A 27,131-nucleotide genomic window follows, 5' to 3' on the forward strand; every position below is an offset into this window, starting at 1 on the left:
TTTACGATGAGGTTTCGTCGACGGCCACCGTCTCACGCAGCCGTTTTGAAATGGTGCCAGAAGTTTGAAGACACCGGGTCGGTGACTAGGCAAGTACGAAAAGATAAATCAAAGACACACCACGGAATCGGTGATGTGCCTGAGGGCGTCTTTGAAACCATCCCTCGTATGACCTGCACCAGTGCTGGGCTTATGTTCGGCGTAGCCCCATCGACGGTGAGCCGAGCACTCAAAAGCAAAGGGTGGCATTCGAACAGGTTGCGGGTACACCAGAACTTAAGCCCCGCAGACAAAGCCGAGCGGGTTTCATTCTGCCGCTCAGAGCTGCAGAGGGTGGCAGCAGATCCTGGACACCTTGATTTTTTGCTGTTCAGTGACGAGGCTGTTTTTCACCTGGACGGCCAAGTGAACCTACTGTGCACGCGTTTCCGGGCGAAAGGCAACCCGCATATAATTCACACCTGGGCCGTGAACTCACCACGCACTATTGTCTGGTGTGCAATTTGGGGAGAGGGAGTGGTCGGCCCGTTCTTCTTTGAGGACAACGTGACAGCTGACTCTTATCTGTGCCTGTTCTGCCGGAGCTGGTGCAGTATCACATGCACCACCTTCCAGCAAGATGGTGCCCCTGCACACTATGCAGCCAAATGGCTCAGTGAGCAATTTCCGGGCCGGTGGATGGGGCGTGGGTTGTCCAATATGCCTTGGTCACCGCGATCGCCAGATTTGACACCATGCGATTTTTTCGTATGGGGATATGTGAAATCGCGCATCTACAGGACTGGAAGCCTTCGCATTCTTGAGGATCTTCAGGAGCGGATTAAAGAAGAGTTCAACACGATAAGTGACGACATGAGAGCTGCAGTGTTCAACGAATATACGCACAGGCTGCAGCGATGCATAGACACTGTAGGCGGCCACTTTGAGGATTGATTGTTGTTGTTATAATCCCCAAAATGTCTGTAATGCCTGAAACAGGCGATGCAGGTAATGAATAAATAAATGAATAAATAAAATGTTCAGGGCAGGCTTGCAAGGGCAGTCTTTTGCTTTGTTATCAGCCAATGTAGAAGCACGAGCGAGTTGATGGAAGATAATTCTTAAAACAGCACAAAACAGACACGAACACAAGGAAGGGGCATACAGAAGAGCGGACGTCGTGTAGTGCCAATAAATTACTACTGTTTCTTTCAGCAGCTTACACCACGTTCTTCTGACAATGGAACGTCCAGCGAGGGGTACTGCTGTTCTTCGGGTCAAATGTGTGCATGTCGCTTTCATTGGGTAAATGATGACACATAGGCCTGTAATTGGTTTTACTGTATTATACTTGAAAAGTACTAAAGACAACGCAAATGCCGGAACGGCGTATTCAAAGGGCCTGCGCTCCTTGCAACGCTCGCCTTGGCGCCTTGTGACGCTTTTCACTGCAGAAGACAGATAGCGCTACTGCTGCCCTTCAGCAAAACCTCGGTGTTTTGGGTTTTGGTTCACCGATCTCGACGTAGACGATTACGCTTTTGCATCATCCATGGCTCAACCAAGTCAGTACCATTCTCAAACTTGCTACGATACAAAAGTTACCATAATACGCGAGCTCTGTGTGCTGTTTCACCATTAACTAGCCAGCAGTTGAGGCAAGAAAATGTTTGAAGGTCTTCATGATAAAAACGCACAATACTGTATGATACACCCTTTTTAGCTTCACACTCTTGTATTGGTACATCATAACCTCGCAAGCAAAATGGTTATTTCACTCTGCATTGATGTTCAGCGAATACAGTGCACCTGTTGTCCATGGCTGACATGACATTGCATTAAGCTAGTTCCAAAATGAACTATATTCAATACTGACAATTTTGTGGCAAAGCTTCTGAGTATATTTACATTCATAATGGCTCACTTGTGTCATGCCTGTGGCCGTGGTACGGTCCATCGAGTTCACACAAAATGCCATTCGCACGCGTAACGGCCTGGCACTTCACGACGTGCAGCCGCTTGTTTCCAGAAGAATAACCTTCCGATTTGTGGTTGTTCTGCAAATGGGCCTGACAGTTCCATCAACGAACCCCCAGCAGTTCACCTTGAGTGAACTGCCTCCAATAAAACCAGCACATTGCTATTTCTTGCACTAATCAAAGCTTCTGGCCCAGTATAAGCATTCTGAAAACTCTTCTTTCGCACTGTCATAGGAGCGAAAAATCCATCAAGTACTAGCTGGTTCGGTAATCAGGTACAGAGTGCACATTAAACACGTGTTTCTCAACTGGTGCTTAGCTGTTGCTACGAAGATGTCTCTAATATGAAAAAGCAACTTTAAGTGATTTTTTCTTGGGCCTCGGAAAAGAACTCGTCTTGCTTGATGTGTACGCACCTCTGAAAAACGAGCCAAGTCCCCCAGCTGCAGCCACTCGTGCACCCACAAGCAGTGTTGCCAACTCAAAAATAAAAAACTTCCGCGACAGGGACTCCCAAAACCCACTAATTTTTGTAACAAGGTACCCATGTGGGCTAGTTGGTGTACATCAGACATAACTTCACCAGCGAAAGAACGAGACACCAGGAGAAGAAGAACACACAGCGTTGTCCTGTGTTCTTCTTCTCCTGGTGTCTCGTTCTTTCGGTGGTGAAGTTATGTCTGATGTACCGTATAAACGCGTGTAAGGGCCGCACTTTTTTTTCCTGATTCGGGAGCCAATTTTCGGGGTGCGGCCCATACACGCGATTTAGAAAAAAAAAAAAAATTTAAGCAAAAACACAGCAATCAGGGAATGAACGGCATTTATTCTGGTGCACGCTCATCCCAAAGAAGCCGCGCAGCATGTCCGCTGTCAACGCGTAGCCGTTGTTCCGCATTTCCATCACTAGCAGAGCAGTTCGGGGAAACTCGCACGGCTCGCCTCGGAAAGCGCGTTTTTTGCAGCTTGTCTTTCTCAATGCACCCTTTTGATTGCAAGGTCATCGGACGCACTTCTCGGCCACGTCAAGTTCCCTGCCCGCCGCCAGCGCTGCTGCCAGCGTACGCCTCCATAGTGCCGATCTTTTGAACTACATTTGGTGGCAGTTCGCAGTTAGAGCAGCATTTACCCTGCCTCCGGAGTCCGGCTCGAATAGTCATAATGGCATTTGTCATCTCTGTTGACAACCTGCTCCTCTGTTTACATTTGATAATGTTCAGCTGACTGAACAGCGTTCAGCCTCCGCGTTGGACCAGGGCAGCACCAGCATGGATAAAGCAAAACTCGGCCAATTCGGAGAAGGGATTTTTGTCGGAAGCATCCCTGTACTTGTTGACTTCGTCTCAGAATGCAACTGTGCTCGCACGGTTGTTCCAGCTGACGAGAGTGAGCTTCTCCCATTGCAGGTTAATGGCAGCGATTTTTTCTCATGGCAGATCCAGGAATTTCATAAGGGGCACCATGAGTCTTTAACTACGCGAAGTGCGTTCCCAATTGAGAGCAGGTAACTTGTCTGAGTATTCGGACGTTGTCAGGTAATCTTTGCTGGAGCTGTTTCAGGAGATGACAGAAATCCGAGACACCGCTGTCTAAATACGTGTTCGGCGTCTCTCGAAAAATCAGCCTTTCTCAGCTCTTGCAGCTTTTTTTCAGTCTCGTCGCTGAGGTCCGATGTCATATTAACATAGCTGTCAATGCTTGAACTGAGTGGGGCTGCACGGCACGTAGGCACGGCGAGCTTTTTGACAGCGCTTCATTTAGTAATGTCAGGTCATTTAGCAGCTTTAGGCTGTCAGCCGAGCTGGACTCAAACACCTTGTTCACACTTTGTACTTCTGCAAGAATCGGCTTCACAAAAACGAGGTAAGCCAAGTTTGTCGTATCGCGCATCTCGAATGCAGGAGTTCTGCTGTGTAGCACTTCTCAGTTATCCCTGCCGCGGCAAAGTGTGACAACAATTTTTCCCATTGCTCCAACACTCTACCGACCACTGTTTCAGCCGACAGCCACCTGGTTTGGCAAGACTGCACTATCTTAAGTGGATCGTGTCCGTCTTTGAGTCTTCGATAGAGCTCGCAGTAAGACAGCTGTCTTGATGGTGACCGAGAAAACCAGTTGATTTCGCTCACAAAATATTCGAGATTTCTCAGAAGTGCTTCTGCCACGGGACTCGAAACCGCCTAGTGCAGCGAATGGCAAACACACCTCACCAACAAGAGATTAGGAACATCCATCCTAAGCTTCTGATAAACTCCGTTGTTAACACTTATTATCACACTGGCATTGTCAGCCCCTGTTCGCGTCATTCTCCGCAAGTCAGTTCTGAAATGAGCCAGGCACCTTTTCACTGCATCAGTGATTGACTGAGCTTTCGAGTCGTCGAGTTCGACTAAACTCAGAAAGGTCAAAACTACGTTGTCCATCTTTTCGCTGTAGTACACAGTGATGATGCCCAATAGTTTGGTCACAGAAATATCCGTTGACTTCCAGGAGGGAAGGAGGGAGGGGGAGGATTTTTTCCAGGAGGGAAGGAACAGTATCAGGAAGGCTGTTGGAGGGACACTCATCGCTCTCAGTGCGTTGGATTCGATTCAGCAGTTCGAGAAGAATGTTGACATCCGTGACGCTATTTGGCACCACGTACTTTCCAAAGGGTTTCAAGCGTTTACCAACAAAACAAGCGGTCATCTCGAAACTATCGCATACGGGGACAGATGGTTGCAAAATAGGGGCGCTCTCATTCACGATGTTTAAAAACAGAGTACAGTTGGGGCGATGAATAACAGTCCACGCAGCAGGTACACACACTGTCTTCAATCGTTCCCTCAGTTGAAGAAGCGAGCAAAAATTTTGTTGAATTTCTTCATTGTGGTAAGAAGCTGTAGACTCGGAAATCGCACGAGCGAGGTTGGATGCTTCTCGGCATCGTCGCTTGCTATCTGGTGATAGCCTGGGAGGGCAGGTGTCTTCCTCTGACAAGTATGATGGACACCCCGTAAAAAGGGTAGGCACAGATCCTCGACGAAGACGTGGTATTTTTAAAGAAATTTCAAGAACTCGCCCCGTCCTGGGATCAGGGTACGAAACTTTCCGCTCAAGACATGATCCCTCGAAGTGCAGCGCGCATACCTGCATGCAAACAAAAATGAGGGAGTATTAATACTCTAGCTGCCAGGAAGAAATTCTTGCTGCATACGGTTCTCTCTGCACAAACACACGCTTCAAACACACAGTAGAAGCGCAAAGTAACAAAAAAGTCCTTACCTTGTTATTCTCTCAGGTGCAACAACCTTCCTCAGCATCGCCTGCAGCTACTTCGTATGCTGTACTTCGTCCTTAGGGAAAGAGAACACCTGAAACATTATACATAAAGAAAACATAATTAGGTCCGCTAGTAATACCCAGATACTCATAAAAACTGGAGGACCTTCTTTTACTTTGGCACTTCAGAATAGCCTGCTTAACCCATTGGCATTGCCATTCGTTTTTCCTCTCTTATACCTCACAGAGAAGTTGTATTCCTGAAGGATGAGGCTCCACCGCAGCAAGTGTCCGTTCTTTTGAGACATCTGCCGCAGCCACGTGAGTGGGCAGTGATCCGTCTCAAAAACGAATTTCGACCCGTATAGGTAGCATGACAATTTCTGTGCTGGCCAGACTAAGCATGCACATTCTTTTTCTGAGGCGCTGTAAGCTTCCTCCCGCAGCGTCAGTTTCCAGCTTGCGTACAGGATGGGATGCTCTTGTCTTCCCCGGCCTGACTCAGTACAACACCCATCCCCCTATCACTAGCGTCGCGCTGAACTACAAACTCTTTCGTGTAGTCAGGCGTCCGTAGTACAGGCCGTGAAATGAGCACTTTTTTTTAGCTCCTGAAAGGCGCTCTCCTTCGCTTCATCCCAAAAAACCTTTTCGGGCTCTCCCTTCCAGAGTGCATCTGTCAGTGCGCTTGCTCGTTGAGAATAGCGAGGGCTGTACCTCTGATAATACCCAACAAGGCCCAGTAAAGAGCGGATGTCTTTCTTTGTCCGAGGCGTTGGAAAGTCAGCTATGGGTTTAATTTTTAGTTCTGAAGGCTGCCGCGTTCCTCGTCCTACAATGTGTCCAAGGTAGGTCACTTGGGAACAACAAAAGCTACATTTCTCAGCCTTTAGTGTAAGGCCAGCGTCCCGCAACCTGGCCAACACGCTCCTCAGGTGCGAGATATGCTCCTCCCAGCTGTCGGAAAATATCGCTACATCGTCTAAGTATGGGACCGCAAAGCTTTCCATGTCTTTAAGCACAATATCCATCAATTTCGAGAAGCTATACGGCGCGTTCTTGAGGCCAAAACTTAAAACGAGAGGTCTGAAAGTCCCAATCGGCGAAACGAAGGCGGCGTAGCGGCTCGAGGCATCTGAGAGAGGGACCTCAGGAATATCCCCTCACAAGATCCAACGTAGAGATGAACTGTGCCCAACTTACCCGCTCCACTCTCTCCTCAATATTCGGAAACGGATAGAGCTGGTCTCTGGTGACTGCATTCAGTTTTCTATAGTCCACGCATGGGCAAGGCTCTTTACCTGGCACTTCAGCGAGGATCATGGGGGACGTGTAATCACTTTCAGTTGGTTCGATGACCCTGATCTCGAGCATTCGCTTAATTTCTGTCTCCATGATCTGACGTTGACGTGGTGACATTCGATAAGCTTTTGACCTGATTGGTTCGGTGGAGGTCAGCTTGATCTCATGAGTTATCAGGTCAGTTTTTCCTGGCCAACTGCTAAACATTCCCTTGAATTCACTTAAAAGTTCCTTAAGGTCATTTATCTGCCTTTCTTTCAACACATCGGTCCTCGCAGAACGCTCAAGAATCTCCTCGATGCCACATTTCGCATCGCTGTCTTTCCCTATCTCGAGTAGATCAGCCTGTACTTCTTTGGGTACATTCAACATCATATTTACGACCTCCTCCCTGCCAACATAAGGTTTCATCAAATTGCAGTGATAGATGGTATGGTAACCTCATTTCTCTTTCCGGGCTTTTTCAGGGCGTAGTTGGTTTCCAACAGCCTGTGTTGAACTTTCACCAGCCCCTCCCACTGCACTTCCATCTTGTTTTTCCTGGATGGTCACAAAATCATGACCTTATTGCCCATCTGAAATGTCTGTTGCCTTGTGTTTCGGTCATAATATACCTTTGCACCCTGCTATGCCGCTTTCAAGTTTTCTTCTACTAGAGCACGCGTGGAACTAAGTCGGTCGAGCAATTCCAACACTTCTCCAACTTCTCCAAAGAGCTGTCCTCTCTCACGCAACAGTCGTTCGGACCGATTTGAGAGCAGATAAGGATATTCCAGCGGAAGAGTATTTGAGACGGCTGCCTCCGTCACCAGTCCTCCAAACGGACCTGAAATCTCAACCCTTGCCATAGGTAGGCAAAACACTGTGCTCCTCCAGCACCTGTTTAATCCATGTTACTTCTCTCACGAAATCTTCAGCCGCAACATAAGATGGGTGCACTACATCCATCGTAGCTGCGCTGTCCCTGAGCACCTTACAAGGCTTGCCATTTACCTCTAACTCATGTAGGTAGGGGCGAAGAAGTTCTAGGTTTTCATCGCTACCGTTTATGTACGAGAACACCGCTCGCGGATTTTTACATCTCGCAGCGATATGCCCTGGTTCTTGGCAGTTGTAACACCGTCGCGGTTGTCTGGCCTCGAACTCCCTTTTCCGCTTCTTTTCTTCCTTCGTTTGACAACTGCTCTGCCCTGGGGACCTTTTCGACCACCTTTTTTTGCGCTGCACCATAAGTGTGGGTCACCGACATCTGTTCTTCATCAAATGACATCCGCTGCACAAGGCCGGAAAGTGGTCCCTCGTCCTTGGAGATGTTTGCGAGGGTTGGTGATGATGCCCGCCAGCTCGTCGTGGTGCTCAGCCCGCCGAAGAGCCATAGGAAACGAGGCCCTTTGTTCCCCGGCACGGTCACTGCAATTGGGGAAGATAGCGTCCCTCTTCCCGCAGCGGCAGCGTTCGACACGTGAAGACACTTCGGAAAGGGGGTCTGATTTTGCTGAAACTTCAGCCCCTTCGTTTTGGTTCTGGACTCCGACCGAGCTAAGCTCGGTAATTGGAATGAGCTGTCACCTGGTCTTCTCCGTGTGGTCCATGATGGCAGGCCCAAAAGCAATCACTCTCGAGTTGCTCGGAGCCATACAGTAGAAACAGGCGTGCTGGCGGCCACCCAGCAAGACTTGTCGGCATTCCTAATAAGGTGAAATGCAAGATGCTCGTGTACTGTACAATATCTTTGTAGATTGAAGATCTCTTGGTGGTAGAAATTTATCCAAAGCCCTTCCGCTAGAGCATCCCACATAGCGTGAGTCGCTTCAGGACGTAAGACCCCACGAACCTAACCACCTTTCAAGCCAAAAAGAAACATTTGAAGTTTGTCATCTACAGTTCAAATGACCCATAACAGTTGTATAATGCAGCAAAATATATCATGTCATCTACATTCAAGGCCATGCATGGCCGGACAACATGAGTGAGTGGGAATAAGTTTCTTGACGTAGTTTTCTGGGCTATCTTCAAGTGTCGAACATCATCAAACTTTTGGAAGTCATATACATGAGAGACAATGAACAGCTCGGCATTCGCACTTCACCCAGAAACTTTCTATATGTGGTCCACCACTGTATAAGTATTGCCCAGCTTCACTGCTGATGAATCATGTTTCAAAGTAGGCTTGTGGTGCTTGCTGTGTATAATAACTCCATGAACACTCACTCGCCTGTACTCTTCAATTTTTTGTACTTCCCGTGCACTTTCTAAAACAAAGCTTGTCATGTTTGGTGAAGCCTAGCGCCTTCATGCTTGTTGGGTGTTTTCAGGCACATCTTCCTCGCTTCTTGTGAAGCCATGGACCGCAACTGCTGAAAGTTGCTCCTCAAAAGAATGCGAGAAAGGATCTGGCACGGAACTCCGTTTGATGATGATACCAGCTTCAGCAGATGTCCCATGTTGTTTTCAAATTCCTAGCAAGACAGTGCCCGGAGTGGGCCATGTAACATTACACTCTTTGGAAGCTGCAGCAGAGTGTGAACATTTGAGGTCATTTGGGCTTCCCCATAGTGATGGTGCATCATTACCACACGTCTCATCATCCTCTCTGTGCTGTTGTTGATGTCTTCTATCGTGATATGGCTCTTCAGAAGCGGATACACCGAAGACACCAGCATCGCGGAGTGGTCAAGGAGCTCATCGGGCAAGATATCCTTCAGACATGGAAGACTAGTAATACAGGAGCCGTGACTCCCATTCTGCTGCGTTCCCATACTTGCGAAGCTTGACTGATCTCGGTGTTAGATTGAAAGAAAAGGGTTGCCTTTGACTTTAAAACCGGTGGTCCACTTTTGCTATTTTCCGGGGGAGCTCCATTATAGTGTCCTTCTGCTCTGTCTGAGAATCATGCATCGGTAATTTGGCGGGCAACACCCAGCAGTACACTGTGCATGTAGTTTGGCCGAGAGCTCCAGACGATGTCAAAACCCGGAACATTGATTAGCAGTAATGGCCCTTTGACGCCGTTGGTGGTCTGTTTACGCAATACTGCAGTTTTCATGTTATCCAACATACAGTGGACTCCTCTTAAACCTTTTTAAGGCAAGGTATATTTTTTTCAAGAATTAAGAAAAAACGTTGTGTTACTTGACTAAACAAAGCCAACAGAAATAGTTTGCATAAAATTTCAAGCCATAAAAACAAGTAGTTTATTAAAAAAAAGTGGCACATAGTGTCCCACTGACTCAGCGGAATTTCAGAAAGTGGGACGTATTTGTCCCATTGCCTCTCAAGGGCTTTCAGGTTACTTTCCACCAGCATGAAAAGGCCGAAAACATGTTGTGCAAAGTGGCACATTTCATGCAGAGCACTAAAGACAGACGCGAGCTTCTTTCTGTGCATTTGAGCACCAGCGACATCGCCTCCTTTTCACGACCTTCTGAGGGTGGTGTCCGTCTCCCAGAAATTGGACTTCGTCCTCAACTCCTACCATTTTTTGGCCGGTTTTGGTGCCTTCTTTGTTGACGTGATAAGGCCGATTGTTAGAGCCTTTGAAGGTTTGGCTATCAGCTGGCGAACCAGAGGTAGCTCATTTAATTGTCTTGTTTCATTTGGAGGAAAGCATTCACTACAGCTGCGTCCTGCAGAAAGTAGAAAATTTGGTACCAGGACTTCTTAGATCTTCTGTCTGCCGGATACGCATTTCTCCTCTGGTCAAACCTGTTGACTCCACCCATCCAGGGTTTGTAGTCTGAGATGGCCTTTGGGCATTGGACAGACACGGACGAGCCATTGGCAAGCTTTCGAACAACGTCCGCAGTGTCATTCGGGTGATGAAAGTTGGAAAGCATGTGGACGTTTTTTGTATCCCTCCACTGGGAAGCCATGATGCTTCCTTTTGTCCGCCATATATAGTCAGCCTTCTGCAGCTTATCATGTCTGATTTTTTCAGGGAGATCCTTGCGATTTGTTCGATCGGTCCCCGCTGCCAGAATTCCCTTTTCTTTCAAGGCCTCCATTAGCCGTGTGGACGTAAAAAAGTTATCAAAATATAGCTGTGTGCCAGGCTCCACACCATCAAGCAGGGAGAGCACAACATATTCTCTGAGACCCATGCTGGCTGGACGGTCGACACCTTTCCCTTCATAAACCTGAAAATCAATCAGGTATCCTGTCTGGGAGTCAGCGCGGCACCAAACCTTATATCCGCGTATTATTTGCTTCATAAGAAGGTATTGTTTCAAGGTAGACCGTCCGTTGAAGCGTGTCATGCTCTCTTCAATGGCTTGATAGGATGACTGAGTGTATTGCCTTTTGAGGCTGGCATTCAGCGCTTGTATGAGTGGGTGAACTCTAGACAGTATGTCGTACCCGTCTTCACCTTTCTTTTTTTCTTCGGTTAGGTTGTTGATGGGCATCTCCCCTCCCTTCGTACTTTTCTAGCATGTTTGCGTGAAAAATCTTTGACCTGTTAGCCGTCTCAGTGGCGTAATCTGCGTGAATGAAGACAAAACCATGAAGTCAGTCTCCGAAAATAAGATATATTCTCAGTATCGTTCGCAAGAGAATCAGACGCAAGCATTTACAAACAGTTAAGATAACACAGCACAAGCTACTACTTGGTGCATGTGTCTATAAGTAACGGACAGGAAATCTAGTAATTACCAATACAAGAGTCAAATTTTGAACTGTTGGGTTACATGCAGGTTGCACACAGACATTTAAAAATTACAGAATAGGAGTGGACGGTCCTTCCGGAATCCTGTGGTGTTCTTCGGAGTGTGGCGGCTCGGGGAGTCCAGAGTGCTCGGAGGCGAGAGGCGGACTACTGTTGCGGCCGACTCGGCTTCTTCTCAAGCCGTCGGTTGTCAACGCACGAGACACTCCCATCCAATAATTCTCTCTTAAGGGACAAAAGTTAGAGTGGGCGATTAAAAGGAATGAAAAATAATAGTGCCCCGCCCGCACCGCTAAAAGCACAACGGGCTTAAACCAATATAATATAAATAAAAAGAAAAAAAAACAATTTTGCATTGCAGAAAAGAAAAAAAAAATGAATAAAACAAAAGGGGGGGGTCTACCATCATCAGCGAAACCACAGCCGAGGGGGGGCCCGGCTCAGCGGCTTGTATTTAATACAGCAGGTTATGTAGTAATTACATGGTATTCTTGATTTCTTGGTTACAATTCTCTGATTCTTCAGAGATTCTGACAGTAACTATTAACATGTTCAACTAAAAATGCCAATTTATGTCAGTCGCCGTCTTCTCTTCCTTCTCTTCTGCAATTCTTCATGTTGTGTCGTCACTGGGCGGTCATGTCGTTGTTGAGGTGGCTATACTCCAGCTGGGCAATGGACGTCCAACAAAGTGTCGGCCATGCCCATTGGTGTTGGCTGTCCCAGGATACTTGGGAGATCCAGGCATTGCGGTCGCTGGTTCCCATCTGCCATGCTCCTCCGTGTGCATTCGCATTCTGCAACACTCCCAACTCAAGACAACAAGGATTATTTCTCTGCCAGAGTAATATTTTCTGGTTCACACTAATACAATACTATCCTGATTTCCCTACGAGTATTTCCTAAGATTATTTACCCTTCCTCTGCTATTTTTTTTCTTGTGCTAATGTAGGCTTTAATTAGTTGGAGAGATGGACTGTATTGACTTTAGGAAATGCTTACTTAGTATTCTTATACTAGAAGGATAGTTAAATATTTTGTAGGGGCCAAGTAGAAATATTACAGATTCAGCAAAATGGAAAAATTAATAATTAGGGATGACAACTAAGAAATCCTAAGATTAATAAGAATGTACAGGTGGTCAATGTGTACTAATGAGAGAAGGAAAAAATAGAAATAAAACTTCCTTCTCCTCCCTCTTTCATTCCTGTAATTTTCCTCTTTGTGTTCTGTAGTCTCTTCAGTGATCCTTCCAATATGTATCTTGCTCTCTTATTTGCACCTCCAGTTCTAAGTTATCAGTGGGAAGGTTAGTAATTCAGATCAGTACTTGCTTATTGGAGAAGGGACAAGATATTTTGTTCCCCTGATTTTCTTCCAATAATGAGGCGCTATATAATTTTATACGCTGACCAAGAAACGTGTCTGCCTCGGGGGTTATGATACCATAGTCATCATCCCCTGTAGGGCCAGGGGTGAATGGGAGAAATAATTTTAGTCTGCTCAAAAAAGGTTGATGTAGATTGTCTCGTTATGACAGCCTCACTTTTCCTTTCGCTTCGCTCAACCCAAAGGGAGCATTCAAGATGGTGGTCTCAACTTGAAAGCCTGTGACAGGCGGTGAACTCAACCCAAAGGGAGTTTTGAATTATGGGCTTTAAATGAGAGCCTGAGAAAAATCGCTCAACCCGTAGGGAGCTAGAATGAAGCACTAAACTGAGAGCCACCAAGGCCGGTCCGCTCAACCCGTAGGGAGCCTGTGATATAGTTGCAGAGCTGTAGTTGGACTGGTGCATGGCTGTCCAGTTGCCGAAGGTAGTATGCTGTATGTAACAAGTGAAGGCAGGCTAGTTGGTGGTTGACAATGGAGTGCATACTGCAACCGCGCACAACGACTCAGGACGAAGAGAGGAAAGCACAGGACAAGACGCGGAACTTCAACTAAAGTTTACTACAGGAAAACCACATTTATACAGGAACCGTAATCACACCTGATAAAGAGCCGAAACCATCAAATAACACAGGCACGTCGGCGCGCGTGGCACAAGTTAGCATCTAGATAGTTTAACTCTTTCTTAGATAAAGATACTGAAGTGGAGCTGATGCACCGGTCATTTTCTTTTTTTATGCAGTAGGCTTCGAAGATTTCCCTGCCAAGCTGGGTCGTCAATTTTTTGATGACAATTGTGTCGCGGAACCTGGGTGTGCAATTACTACAATGGCGACAATGTTTTGCCAGTTCCCCGCACCCCCGCCAATCAATGATTCAGCAGCGGCACGATGCTGCTCCTGAAGTCTGACATTCAGGCATCGTCCAGTTTGCCCTATGTAGCAATTCCCACATGTGAGGGGTATTTTGTACACCACCTCCGTTTTGCAGGGAACGAACCTGTCTACGTGCTTAGTGCGGCACTCGTTCTTTTTTTCCCTTCCCTTTTTTTCCCTTCACATTTCATGGCCACTTTTTTGAGGCCTGTGCCTGTACTTTCCTCTCTTCGTCCTGCGTCGTTGTGCGCGGTTGCAATATGCACTCCATAGTCTGCTGTATGACAGCAATCCGAGCAGTCAGACAAGCTCCCGTTGGTATCCCCCTCCCGTCTAGCGACGGAATTCCAGGTCAGTGTTTAGTTGCTAGATACCATTTTATCATTTATACGTTGTACAATTTCTTCAATAATTTTAGTTGTTTTGGTGTTTTTAATTAATTCAGGTTTATGTCTTGTCACATCTCCTTTTATTAGCTTGCTAAGCGCGTCTATTTCATTTCTCATACAGCTAAATTCTTTTAAGTAATGGTCAAATGTAGTAGCTTCTTTTTTGCAGAAACGTTCCTCAGTATCAATGATACCAAAACGTTTTAAGTAAAAGGGAAAACGTCCATGACCGCTTATGGCTTGTGAGGAAAGGTGGTTAGTTGGAAAATGATTTGGTATAGTTGAGGTATTTGAGATCCATTGATAACAGTACGTTTCTAAACCCTCCTGTTGCCAAATTAAATTCCATTTTTTCCTTGACTCTCTGTACAGTTCTGTCTTTAAGAATTGTTTAGTAACTGGATGTTCCATTAAGCAGCCCTTCATCCTTGCTTTATTAGCTAATTCATCTGCTATTTCATTGCCAATAATTCCACAATGGGCTTTTACATATGTAAAAGAGATTTTGTATGTAGTGGATTCAGTTCCTAATTTGTCTTTAATTTTTTGAATGAAGTAATTACTATTATTAGGACTAGTTAGTCCTTCCAATGTTGATAAACTATTCGTTAGAACCTGATAGTGCTTTGGTTCTCCATGACTTTTCACAAAACTAATTGCTTCCTTAATTGCTATGGTTTCTGCTATAAAATTATTACTGTAAGAAGGGAGTCTAAATTTTGCTGAATGTATAATATTGCCCCATTTATTAATGACAACAAATGCTGATCCTACTGTATTCAAGGACTCTGACCCGTCGGTATAAGTTTGAAAATCTGATGCAATGATTTTCTTTTTATATGGGATACCATATTTTTTGGCTGGATGAACAGTCCATTTGTCCACTTTACTTACTACATCATTTCCTGTGATGTCTCTACCCTCAAATTTGAATGCATTGTTGTTATGCAAAATGTTAAAAAGACTATTTTCTTTTTCGATACTTATATAGAGAGGGGGAATATTACACATAATATTCAGAGTTGAGTTAGGAGTTGTCCTATATGCCTTGCATATTCTTAGTAGGGGAATTCGCTGAATAGCCTTTAATTTTCTAAGAAAATGGGAGTGCGTCGAATACCATATTGGTGAGCTATATATAATTACTCTTTCAAGAGCTCTAAAGTATAACTGCCTAAGGTGTTTTGGCGTCATCCCCCAATTATTGCCAGTAAATTTTGCTAACAGCAAGGTAATGTTCGTAATTTTTTTTGTATATATTTTAGGTGGGGGAGGAAAGACATTTGTTCATCAAAAATTACACCTAAAATCTTCAATTCCTTGCAGCGCTGAAGGTCGTAACTAGCACCATATGCACAGTGCATGGCTGCGGGGACTTTAACCCTCCTCTTGATAGGTTGGCAATCATTTTTGTGGATTCAACTTCTGCATCCCTGTTTTCCAGAATGTGAATGCTGCGGCAAAATGTGCAGGGCACCTTCTTGAGAGCTGAATGGGCACAGTATCCAGTGATGTAGGCGACGACTTTTATGTCATGCTTCGGGCTGGAAATTTCCTCATCAGAGACTAGCACGTAGATGTTGTGTTGCAGAATTTCTTCCGCGTTGCTCGCGCTGCTGTACTCTGGCTGCGGAAGCATCAGCAGCTTTTGTAGACCGATTTTCTTTTCTGACTCTAGAAGCTGTCGCACAGAAATGTGATACTGTGCACCAGCAAGCTGACAGTATCGACCGAAGCAATCCTCAATTGTGTCCGTTTAAAATTTGCCTAGGAGAACATACTTGAATTTCAGGTCTTCTTCTAGGCAGTAACATGGCAACTCAATAAGAGTGTAGCAAGTTAGCCTCAAAACAGTATGTGTTTCCTTCATCATGCAGCCATTGGTGATGTTGACATTGCGCCAAGCGTCCCAGCCTGTCTATCATGCCGTTTAGGAAAGTCAGCTGTTGATCCATCATCGTAGTCGCAGGATTCGGCAGGGAGTCGTTCAGTCGGCGACCTTTGGAAGGGGTCTTTACGTTGACGACCTTCCACCATTTGGCTATAATGTTGATGAAAAGGGCTGTTGAATTGGCGCTCATGAGTTGGAAGGCTTCGCCACGCATTTCAAGTGCGTTTGAGATAAACGGGTTCATGACGTTTAATACCAACTTTACATTTTGTCTCTCTATAAGTGTTGGATTGACTGCTCTGGCATTTAGCTTGCAGCTGAACTTTAATAGCGATGTCTTCTCAGATGAATACAGCTGTCGCACGGCTTCAAACGATGCAGCTTTCATTCTGGGAGGCCCTCCAGGCAGTACTCCAGACAGGCTCATTTCAGGAAAATAGAAACATGTTCCTTCGTTATTTTGATTGATCCAATTATTCCTGACGCATTTGAGTATGTGCACAGGGTCGATGGCAAAAGAAAGAGGACGGCTTTTATCGGCTGGGTTCACTCCCAGGCAGCACGCCAGGATTGGACCAACAATGGCTCATTGTTGGAATACAATGGCATCAATATTGGGCTGGCATTGGCATACAAGCACATTACTACATTTTCCAACCTTGGCCCATACTTCATACCAAGATTGGCCCATTGTTCAGCCATTGTGGCACTGCCAGCATGGGCATATCACTGGCCTTTCCACTCATACTTCATTGGTCCTGCAAGTATCGGTCCAATGTTCAGCCATGCTGGTACCACCACTATGTACTGAACATCAGCTATTCCATTGATGTCCCACTGTTGATGCCAATATTAGTCCCATGAATAGCCATTCTGGCCCTGCCAGTGTGTACTGAAAACCGGCTACTCCATTTATATCCCGCTGTTGATGCCGAAATTGATATGTTCAGCCATTTGGCACTGTCAATGCAGACTAAGCACAGGCTTTTCCATTCATGACAGTGCATACAACCTGTCACATCAGTGGCTTACAGATTGGCATGCCACTGCCCTTTTCTATTTACTACTCGCCAGTAAAGCCTATGTTAATTTTCACCTTCAGTGGCGAACATTAATGCAAATGTTTGCTCGTAAGCAACCATGCAAATATTCATAAAATGAGACAACCAAAGTATTCATGAAAAGAACATTTATTTTATGAAAAAGTCCAAATAGAATTAACCGTGAGGGGCCGGGAAGGGTGGTGCCAGGAGCTGTGGGATCGGTGGTGGCAGGTGCTGTCGGATGGGTGATGGCAGGGGCTGTGGGGTGAGTGGGGGCAGGGGCTGTAGGGAGGGAGGGCCCTCGGGAAGTGGAAGAGGCCTCAGGTGGCGTGCTTGGTTGGAGGGGGGAGAAGACTTCGGCAAAGCGTCTCTTCCTTCCACTCCCTCTATCACATGAACCACGCAGCCACCTGCGAATAAAACCTTGTGCCCATCATGCATCAACATGCAGTTTTTCGCAAATGGCATCTGCACAGGAAAAGTGAACAAAGAAAATAGACATTACTTCCAGGCACACAAAAATCATGTCCATCATTTTAGAAAAATGTAGGCAATAAATTCCAGGACATGGCCAATGAGAAATGCTGTACTGAAGGGCTCCAGGTTAATTTTGGCCACCTGGAGTTCTTAATTTAAGATGCACCGACATCGCTTAGCACACGTGCTTCTTTGCATTTAGCCTCCAGAGCAATGCAGCTACTATGGATGGTGTTTGATCCCTCACTTGGAATCAGTAGCTGAGCACCTGAGCCAGGAAGGACATCAGGTAAAAAATATATTATTACGTGCCTCATAATCAAGGCAACATACAAAACCTGGACACAACTAAACAATCAAGTAAAGAATCACTAGAGGGGCCCAATCCATTGACACTGACTTGTCGTTGCGATTGACCACCTTGCACCTGCTAAGTGGCATCATAGATGCCTATAAATAGAAGGCAAGTGACTGCAGCTTCTATTACACACCGCAGGTTCGAAGGGCATTTTCAGCTCCAATAAGCTTTCCAAACAATGAAAATTAAACTGTGAAAGCATGTTAAAGGGAACATGAAAAACTATTTACTAAAGCTAGGAAATGCACACAATTGCTATTCCATCAGTTCACTCTGCAAAGCAAGAATTTTTAGGCTACCTGTTGCCACTTTGCAAAGCTTTAAGCTTACACAGGCTTTTTTGCCCTTACGTCCGTGGAGGCTGTACATCCTCTGGACCTTCACGCCCATTATATAAGGCCGGCATAATATTTCCTCCCACTTCTTTCAACGTTTTGCCGCCCAGGCGCATCGGCTGATTCCGCTGAAAGAAAATTCACATTCAAGCAATTGTTATTTGGCATAAAAGAGCATTATGACGACTTAATAACACTAAAAGCATGTTATAAGAAAGTATGTGTGATTAACTTTGGCTGCTGCGTAAATATAAGTAAATTGAGCAAATCTGACAGCCTTGCAATGCTTACTGCAAGATGAAAGTTTTGGGCAGGTAAACTGTGTTAATTAAATTCATTCATAGTAGAACTACAAGTAAATTTCAGTCTAAAGAAAAAAAGAGAGCCAATGTAGTTGGTTCTTAATGCAGGCTCTGTTTTGAGCGCAAAAAAAGAGCAAGAAATGACTTCAATCAAAGAATCAAACATTTTATTGCCTCAGTAATACATACCTGCTTCTTAGGATTAAAAAAAAGTGACACGTTGAATCAAAACGCATGATAAATACCTCAAGAGAACAAAAAGTGCCTCATGGTAGGAACAGTTGACAGCTGTCTGCTATATACATTGTAGGCACCAAGCCCACGTCTCCCATGATGACTCCAACACAGATGTTTGCAGTCGCACTCCACAGCGGGCATAAGAAAGGCCATGGTTACTGGGTGAACAGAAAAATTAATGTCAATTTTTCAGCACTCAATATTTTCTTCTCACTAAGTGCATGTCAGCAGACGAAAAATACACAATACAGCCAGCAACTAATAACTGTATATCGTTCACAAGGGTAGAAACTTGGCACAGCCGACGGTTAAATGAGGTGCATTGGCAACTTAGCCGCAGTAATGTTGACGCTTTCAACACACGAGAGTATTGGAAGGTGACTTACTTTTGCTGAAAACGAGGTGCACCTTTCGGCGCAGTCCTGGTAGTAAAAGACATCGCGGGAAAACTGCGAACAGCAGCCTGAAGCGCCTACAAGCGCGAGACAAAAAAGGCAGAGAAACATTGCGAGTGACCACTTCGCCCGCGTAGCAAGGAACCGCTAGCGACCGCAATGCCAAATGGCCAGACGAAGTACTACATTCCAAAAATGCAAAAGAAACAAAGCAACAACATAAAAAAATCACAAATTGCATCTCATACTTTTATGTGATGCTAAGCATTTACAACTTGCAAAAAGGTTTATTTTTGCTTGAAACAGTTAAATTCACGTAGACAGACTGTAGACTGTATCGGCACCGAGCGGAGCGACACCAAGCAGCAAGCTGAGGCATTCAGGACGCCTTCTGTCCTGCCGCGCGCACGTGATCGAGGCGGCCATGGCGAAGGGAAGAATGTGCGCGAGCCGCGAGCGGACTGCACCAACATGGCGAAGACAGCATGGAAGAAAGCGGTGATGGCGCAACATTCCTTGCTCATGGCCAGCCGAGGCCGAACGAAGAGGCGTTCGCTACAGGAAACAAATTTTATGATTCGCGTAACTTTAGTGCAGAGTGGTGGGCTAGTTGTACCCAATGTAGACTGTGATAAATGTGATTTCGGACTGCATATGACAAAATGCGCTGTCAGAATTTGAGCACAAAGCGCGGTCTTTGCACCGGTGCGCCTGCTCCTAAAACAGTGCAAATACCGGCGTAGGGCACTGTCATCTAGCAGTTTATGTGCCACATTTGCATGTTTCATTCATTGTTTGGAATAAAACGTGAAGGTTAAAAATGCTTGCCATGATCTATATCATGTTTAATCAACGGTGGCAGCTTTCTGCCAATCGCCTGAATGAATCGTCTGAACGTATAGGCCCGTCTACATGTAGGTTAAGATTAAGACCATGTATACATTGGCACATTTTAGTTTCCTTCGTATCTGTGGCTCAGTTTTTCTGCTGCCTACTTAGCCATGCAATTAGTGCTTCAAGGTATAGTCACCATTCAGTGTTTACTGCGAGAACAGTAAGTGGGAATGCACAATTATTATACAACTCGAAAACTCGGAGTGACATGCAGGTGGTGCCCTGTGGCTTACCTGTGCCTTTGCCACCGACCGACTCATTTGCACCAGGTGTGATGTGCACACCAAACCGTCGAGGGATTTTTGGAACGCGGCGTGTCGACAGTGGTGCATCGGAAAGCGGAGCGCCGGTCGTGCCAGACCCGCGTGCCACATGTGCACGTGCGAATGGTGTGTACAAAGCGGGCACGAGGAGCGGAGAGCTGACGTGTCAGTAAACCGAGGTGTGAAGGAAGACGCCACAGCGGAAATGTGGTCATTCAAGCGTGGAGGTGGCAGCCGTCGGAGACGAATTCTCTTGGATCTCCCCATGCATGCCTATTGCGTCCCTTTCAAGTTTGTAAGTGGCATTCGATAGATTGAGGGTTCGTGCTGATGAAAATTCGTTCGAGCCCGGGACCACCGCCTGTCCAGGGCGCAATCGCCCTAACTGAGCTAACCAGGAACGCTGGCAGATCAGATGGTGGGCGAGTGCTAATTGATCTTCAACTTGAAATGGGAGCGGTGTTGGAATGTATGCATGCGTGGTAGCTAGCCGGGTTGACACCACGGGCTTCCCACATATTTCTTCAGAGCGAAAAACAGATTTGAAACCACTTTCCAAATGTATGTTCGGCGACCTTTGCATTATTAATGAAACAGCCTGATTTGTTATTGCTCGGCAGATTGAGTGATACCAGGGTGTCTCACTGATTGTATATGCATCCTGTGGTGTAAGCGGTCGGAAATTTAATTAATGTATGTTGCCGAAATATACATTCGATGTCCATTTGTATATCTAAAAAATAAACTTGTATTTTGCCCCTGCACCATGCCGAATTAAATCACACGTACGATACTCTTGCAGACTAGCTCAGGCCTATTGGTCAGGAAAGGGGACGCCGCCTATTAATATTTGAGAATTTGCCAAACGTTTAACACTGAATACATGGACTCATATTTCACATATACAATATGAATGGGGGCAGCAAGTGTGAGAGCAATCTGTTCGTTTAGAAGTCGAAACAAGGCACTGTGTTCTTTTGTTGTATCACTGTCTTCAGACAGTTCATTCAGCAAGGAGCTGATCTGCTGCAGCACTCTCGTTGTTTTTGATGCACTTGTAGCTTCTGGTGTCTCTGTCATGTGGTTTTCTAGCTGCTCAAGCAGTAAGGACAACGTACAGTTGTCACACACTGCATCTGACACTGAGCATCCACAGGGTAGTGAAATGAGCTTAATCATACCTGCTGACACTGAAACTGAGAGATCAGCGAACACTGTGACGGAAAACCTAACATGCGGTGCAGGGTTATCCTCGATGTGGAGAAACATTACACAGCGATCATTGACGCTGACGGTCCAGAACTCACAGTTGCAGATAGCAGGAGGTTTGCCCTTCAAGTCTTCAAATGATGACACTGCATTTCTCTCCTCTTCTCCTTTTGTGTCTGTGGAGTTCTTGATCGATTTTCTCACGGCCTCGTCTTCTATTCAAGCTCGCTTAGAGGCTGAAGATTCGCGACGAGTACTGCTTGTGCTCAGGTACGCTGGACAGTTAGGGAAAATCGACGGTACGGCATCTGGCACTAGGTGCACCCTCTCGCTGTCATCTGTCACAGTTTTTCCCGACACTGCATCAAAATGTGACAGCTTTGTGATGAGGTCACTCACTTGGAAGTGAAGTTCGCAAACCTGCGCCACACATGAAAACGACTGAATTATCATCGATACACGGACACACTATTGCATGAAACATCTGTTATGATGCAGTTTGACACTGTCCTGAATATTTCTGCTCGTTTACACGGCACTGCCCTTCCGGAAGCGCAATAAAACTACCAACGTTTTGACCACAAACGATACTTAATTGCTTCTAGAGTTACTAAGCAAGAACGCGCGTCATGCGATGCACAACCTAATGACGTTAATGTCGACTCCTCATCTTGGAGTGTATACTGGGCGTGAAATCCTTGCGCGGAATGGCTCTAATCCAGGATTGCCTCCGATCTTCATTCTTGGGGAAAGAGAAAACCCGCACTTTGGGCCCATTGTCGTAATTGCCGTGTCATCCCGGAACACACCATCCCATGTTGCGCAAAGTGAGGCGTTTGGTTTTGCTCAGCACCACAGGATTGTTTCACGCAACGCTTCCGCAACTCTTCTGCACACAGACACACACGCACGATTGCACACAAATGCAAAGGCAGTAAAATAAGACACTTCTCGAAAAACGAAAAGAGTGCAAAAAGAATGTCAACACAGTGTAACGCAGCGCTAAACCTAACCAGCGGAAGCAAGGGCAGGCGGGTGGCAAACGCGTTCCGACTTGTCCAAAATTTTTGACTCGCCCCGTTGCGAGTGCGCCTGCCGGCAACAGGAGGGTGGGACAACTAGCATGATGAAGGCAGTCTGGAGAGGAGGACATGAACAGGCCTTGTCAAGTCAAGGTGGTGATGGCTCTATGGGGTCGGTGCTGAGGTGAGCAGTCATCAAGTATTTGAACCCACATTCTGTGTGAAATGCTTCAAGAGAGACAATGAACTCACAATAGTGACTCTCAGTCCTGTCACTGTGGAATCACTCGGAAACCACTCCTTGTTAATTATAGTACCCGCTTCCCATTTGTTCAGATAAACAAGGAATTCCTCTAAAGCTGCAGAAAGAGTCGAAGCGGGCCTCAAAGCTTGTGCACGAAATCTCGACGTCATTGCTTTGATCAACTTGTTAATCTTCCTTTCAAAAGGAAAGAACCAAAAACAAAAATACTCTTCAAGTTGGGTGAATTAGGTTCATTGGTGTACAGTCACATCATAAATGCCACTTACTCGAAGAACTTTTCCGTGGCCACTGTTCTGCCGCATTTTCTTTCAACTTCTTTCTTGTAGAAGGACATGACCCTCAGGACATTCGTTTCGAAAAGCTGAAAAGCATATGGTGCCCTGGTAAAGTACCATATGGTAAAAGCATATGGTTCAAATGAGTTGGGCTTCAAGTGTGCTTTGGTAAACCCTCGCATAACCTTCAGGGTGCGGTCAGGGGAGTCCAGAAGAAATGCTTCTCAAACGGGCTGCACCATCACCTAAGAGTGAGCAATTGATAGGCATGAATGTAACCATCCTAAGATTCAACACCTGATGAATGGCCAAACTGGCTGCGGATAGTGGTAAAGGAAATATCGACGACATTAAAGTAAAGAGAGCGGCACAGCGCTCATGTCCTGTTTGTCCTATAGTTTGAGTAATTACAACAAGTTATGATAAGCTTTTTTTTCTTAAAGCACAGTATGATCCACATTCCCTTCCTTTTGGGGTGAGGAATCCAGTCTTCAGGAGGCCATTCCTCAGGCACTTTATTAGATGAGGAAAATCAGACATGAAATATAGTTTTCTCTTGGCATCAACTGGGTGGTCCACTTTGCAGGTAATATTCTTTGATGATGCAGACACCCAAGCCAGCCTCCACATATTCCTATTCCACGTGGCTCTATCACACGTGATATGATCTACGAACAGGCCAACTTTCTCAACAGTAATGATGGCCTCAATCATTATTTTTAACAAAATGACTCCTTAGACATTCCCTTTAGTCGTAAAGATGCCTACAATCTGGCTGCACTTCCCCACAAAAGGCACGAACATAATTATCATTCCATGGCCACACTGTTGATATCTCTCTTCTGGTCTTATGAAGTCACCAAGGTCGACAAAGCCTTGAATTTGACCGGACAATGCTGAAGTGCTCGGAGAGCTTGATCTAATCTACAAGGAGTCCCCCATGTTCCTGATATTCTGACATAGTTGACGTCTTCATTTCCAGAATATTGATTACTGTCATATTAAAGCCAAATGCTGACCTGTAGGACTTCATATATTTTTTAAGTGTCGTCTTGCTTGGCAAGACCAAGATCTTGTGTTTGCGAGTGTGGTCGTACAAGCGTGGGCTCTTGAGCTTATTAAAATTCATTAAAATGCATTCGAGAAGCCAGTCCTACGCATACTTTGTACCGTTCCTGCTCACTCTCTTCGATGCTTTCAAGCACTATCGCACACTAGCCTGTCGCTTTGGAGAAAGACGCGTTATGTTTTTTTCCAGTGCCTCGTCTTCAATTGTAGTATTTCTTGCTCTCATTTCCTTGAGCTGCTCCGCTAGTCCAAGTAACTTTGTTTTCATGCAGCGATTTCTCTATGTGAGAATCCACAGCCTTGCAACAGGCGTCGTCTTCTACTCCCTACGATTTACATCGTTTTTTCGAGTGAGAAAAGCCATCTGCAAGTACTTGCATGAAGTACAGGATAATCCTGCAGTAGGTTGAAAAATAAAGAATGATCTATCATTGCACATATCATATTTAAATGGCATTCACTAGGCTCTTTTGCTATTCAAAACACTGTTGAGTAAATCAGTCAACGACGAAATCTAGAATACACAAGAAAAGAAACTGGAAAGCATAGTGCTGACAACTGAGTGAATGAAATAAATGAAAACAAACAAATGAAAACGAAAATATGTCTAAGGTATTACTGATTATAAATTGTGGGTGCTTCCTTAAATCCCTCTGCGCACGGGGTCAGTACCTAGCCCAAGAGTGGGCTTCCTTACATGTCCCGAGGGTGCGCGAAGAAAAAGATCCACTGCGTGGTTTGAGCACCGAGCTGGAAAGGGTCCGGTCTGCACTTGCCGTGCTCTTGCGCCCTCAATCCAAGAGAAGTAGCACGTTCACAGTAGACGTAGTTATTGTGCAGACAACTACAATACAAACACTTAGCGCTGTACTATACTGCTTCAACTAATGCGCACCTGGCATCCACCGCCACCTGACACTGGGCTGCAGCAGATGCACGCTGTTGGGACGCGGGTCCGCAGTCGCTGACCGGCAGGAGCAGTGACGAGGAGACAGGGAGTTTAAAGGGAAAACAGCAAGAAAAATGTATTCACATATTTACATGGTGCGGCAGTGAAATACATGCAGACATCAAAATGATGAATGACTAGAAAATTTGTGAAAGCGACCCTCCTATTAGCAACAGGTGCAACGAAGTGTTTTTTAAAGCATTAATATCAGCTCATGAGCTCAGAAATGGATCCATATACTTCCAATTTAGGATGGGGATTCCCCAGGTTTCTGTTTCTGGTTCATGAGCTTCATTCATGCCTAGTAGTGCTGTGTAGGGGGTCCTTCCTTATTAGGCCTTTGAACCTTCGCTGAGGTCTAGGATGTCAACTCTGAGCTCCTGCTTGTGCACACTACGTGCGGCCGTTCTTACGGCAGCACTGTGGCCATGCAAATCTGGGTGCAACACAGAACAGGATGGTTTCCCCTAGAGTCAGATGTTTTTGGGGTTGTCCTAGAAACGGCTGGCTGATGAGGTGTCAACAACCCTAGCCATTTGGCTTGGTCTGGCGGCTGATGAGGCAAGATAGCAACAATAGAGGTGCCTTGTGTCCTCTTGCTGCTGCGGCTGGCTGCCGCCTCCCTTACAGGGTTGTCAGGTGCCCGCAGAATGTTCATGTTTCCGCGCAATTATATAGCCCATTATAAAAGTAAGGAAGCGCCGACCCATAAAAGCAGCCCAAAGAACTAACACAGAAAGTTTCACCCAATTTATTCGAAACATTTATTTAGGAGACTGATAAGAAGCAAGAAAAAGGCTTTAGTCACTCTACATGAATGCGTACCTACAGTTAAAGTCAAAAAACCTCAGTCTATGTTCCGCGCGTTGCTGTCGGATGTATGAGTGCGCAGTTGGCTTTCTTTTTCTTTTTTTTTTTTTCGTCATGTCTTTTTGTTGTTTCATATTTCATTCATTTTGTACTTGCTGTGTCATGCCTTGTTGTATTGCTTTTTTTTTCTTCCTCTTTTTTTTCCGGCCTAATCTCCTGTTATGTATCCTCATCCCCCCTGCAATAATGCCTTCGGGCGCTGCAGGTATTTCCAATAAATAAATAAATAAATAAATAAATGTATGTCTGACGCGTAAGCTCACTCTTTTGATGGTCTTATGTCCAGTGTCAGTGCTCTTGGGTGCGAGCTTCCACAATGAGTGCAGGGAATAGTAGGCCAGGCTTCCAATGCTCTGCTCTCGGACGTGGCTTCCTGAAGGTGCCACGGAATAATGCTGCCAGCATTCGAAGCACCCTCAGTCGCTACTTTTTGTCCCTTCAGCGTGCTCGCTGAACCTGAAGCTATTTTTGAAGAGGACTTTACATGGGGTGACTAGCACGCGCTATGCCTCACGCTGGCGCGGGAATTGGGCGCAGTATGTTTGCTAGACAGGGGTGCCCTTTTGGAAACGTCTGCTGCAGCAGTGGTCGACAAGGTGTTCTCCATTTGTTCCATGATGTCTCCACTTTGCTGTCTCCACAAATTTCTTCCTTTTGGTAAAGGAGTAAAGCAGTTTTTATAGTAACCTGGTGCATCCTTTATACACATAACTTAAAGGGAGCTCTGTTGCAGCGAATTTTAGCCTCAAGACGCAAGAGAAACTTGGTACTTGCTTCCTGAGGTTTGCACAATCCTGGGAGACGAAGTATGGCAGTAGAGTCGCCAACCGTTTATTCGAACCTCACGGGGGCCACGAAAATGTCCGAATAAACAGGTGTCTGAAAAAACAGATTTAGAAAAAAAAGAAATCGTTTATCTCCATGCACTTATCCGGTCTCGGCAGTAGGCGTCAAGAAATCGTGAATGCGCCATTGTGCCCTACTTTGTTTGCGTGCAGTGAGATCAGCCTGAATCTCGGAGAGGGTCGTGCGGTCACTATAGGCGGCTGAAAGCATAATCACTGCTCGTACAAGCCCCGCATGCGACAGCAGCAGCGCACTTGGTGCGTCATCTTCAGACTCCGAGTCATCATCGTTCGGCGGGGCAGCAGAAACCTGACGAATGATCTCTCTCGTCGTCGTCGAGTTCTGCGCATATCAGCACAGCACTGTAAGCATCTGAGAAGGTGTCAAATGAAATGGTGTCCAGAATTGCAGTGCCAGCACTGCGCAGGTCCCGAAGAACATTTTCGGCGTTAGTAGAAAGCACATCGGACGGTGACAGATCCTGGGGCGCCGCGGCATCCGCTTCATCAGGTGTGACAAATCCAGCGTGCCGAAAGCAGTTCTGCTGGGTGACAGGGGTCACCGCCTTCCAGGCGTCCACAAGCATGTCTATTG

The 27,131-nt window shown here is 45.8% G+C and overlaps 2 protein-coding genes across 2 annotated transcripts in view; one reads left to right on the forward strand and one right to left on the reverse strand.

Annotated features, from left to right (window-relative positions):
- LOC149362421 (uncharacterized) overlaps positions 1 to 27,131 on the forward strand; it is a 68,454-nt gene that overhangs the window by 14,442 nt on the left and 26,881 nt on the right. The window lies entirely within an intron of this gene.
- Positions 1,890 to 27,123, reverse strand: LOC149362422 (uncharacterized). The gene is made up of 5 exons (XM_089568301.1): positions 26,847 to 27,123; positions 21,927 to 22,007; positions 6,423 to 6,526; positions 4,398 to 5,087; positions 1,890 to 2,036 (listed from the first exon to the last, which is right to left on the reverse strand). Exons 1-5 carry the CDS (start codon positions 27,121 to 27,123, stop codon positions 1,890 to 1,892), a joined length of 1,299 nt encoding a protein of 432 aa, XP_089424427.1.

This window comes from Amblyomma mixtum, chromosome 2, assembly GCF_055824585.1.
Source record: "Amblyomma mixtum isolate Tamu chromosome 2, ASM5582458v1, whole genome shotgun sequence".
Lineage (NCBI taxonomy): Eukaryota > Metazoa > Arthropoda > Arachnida > Ixodida > Ixodidae > Amblyomma > Amblyomma mixtum.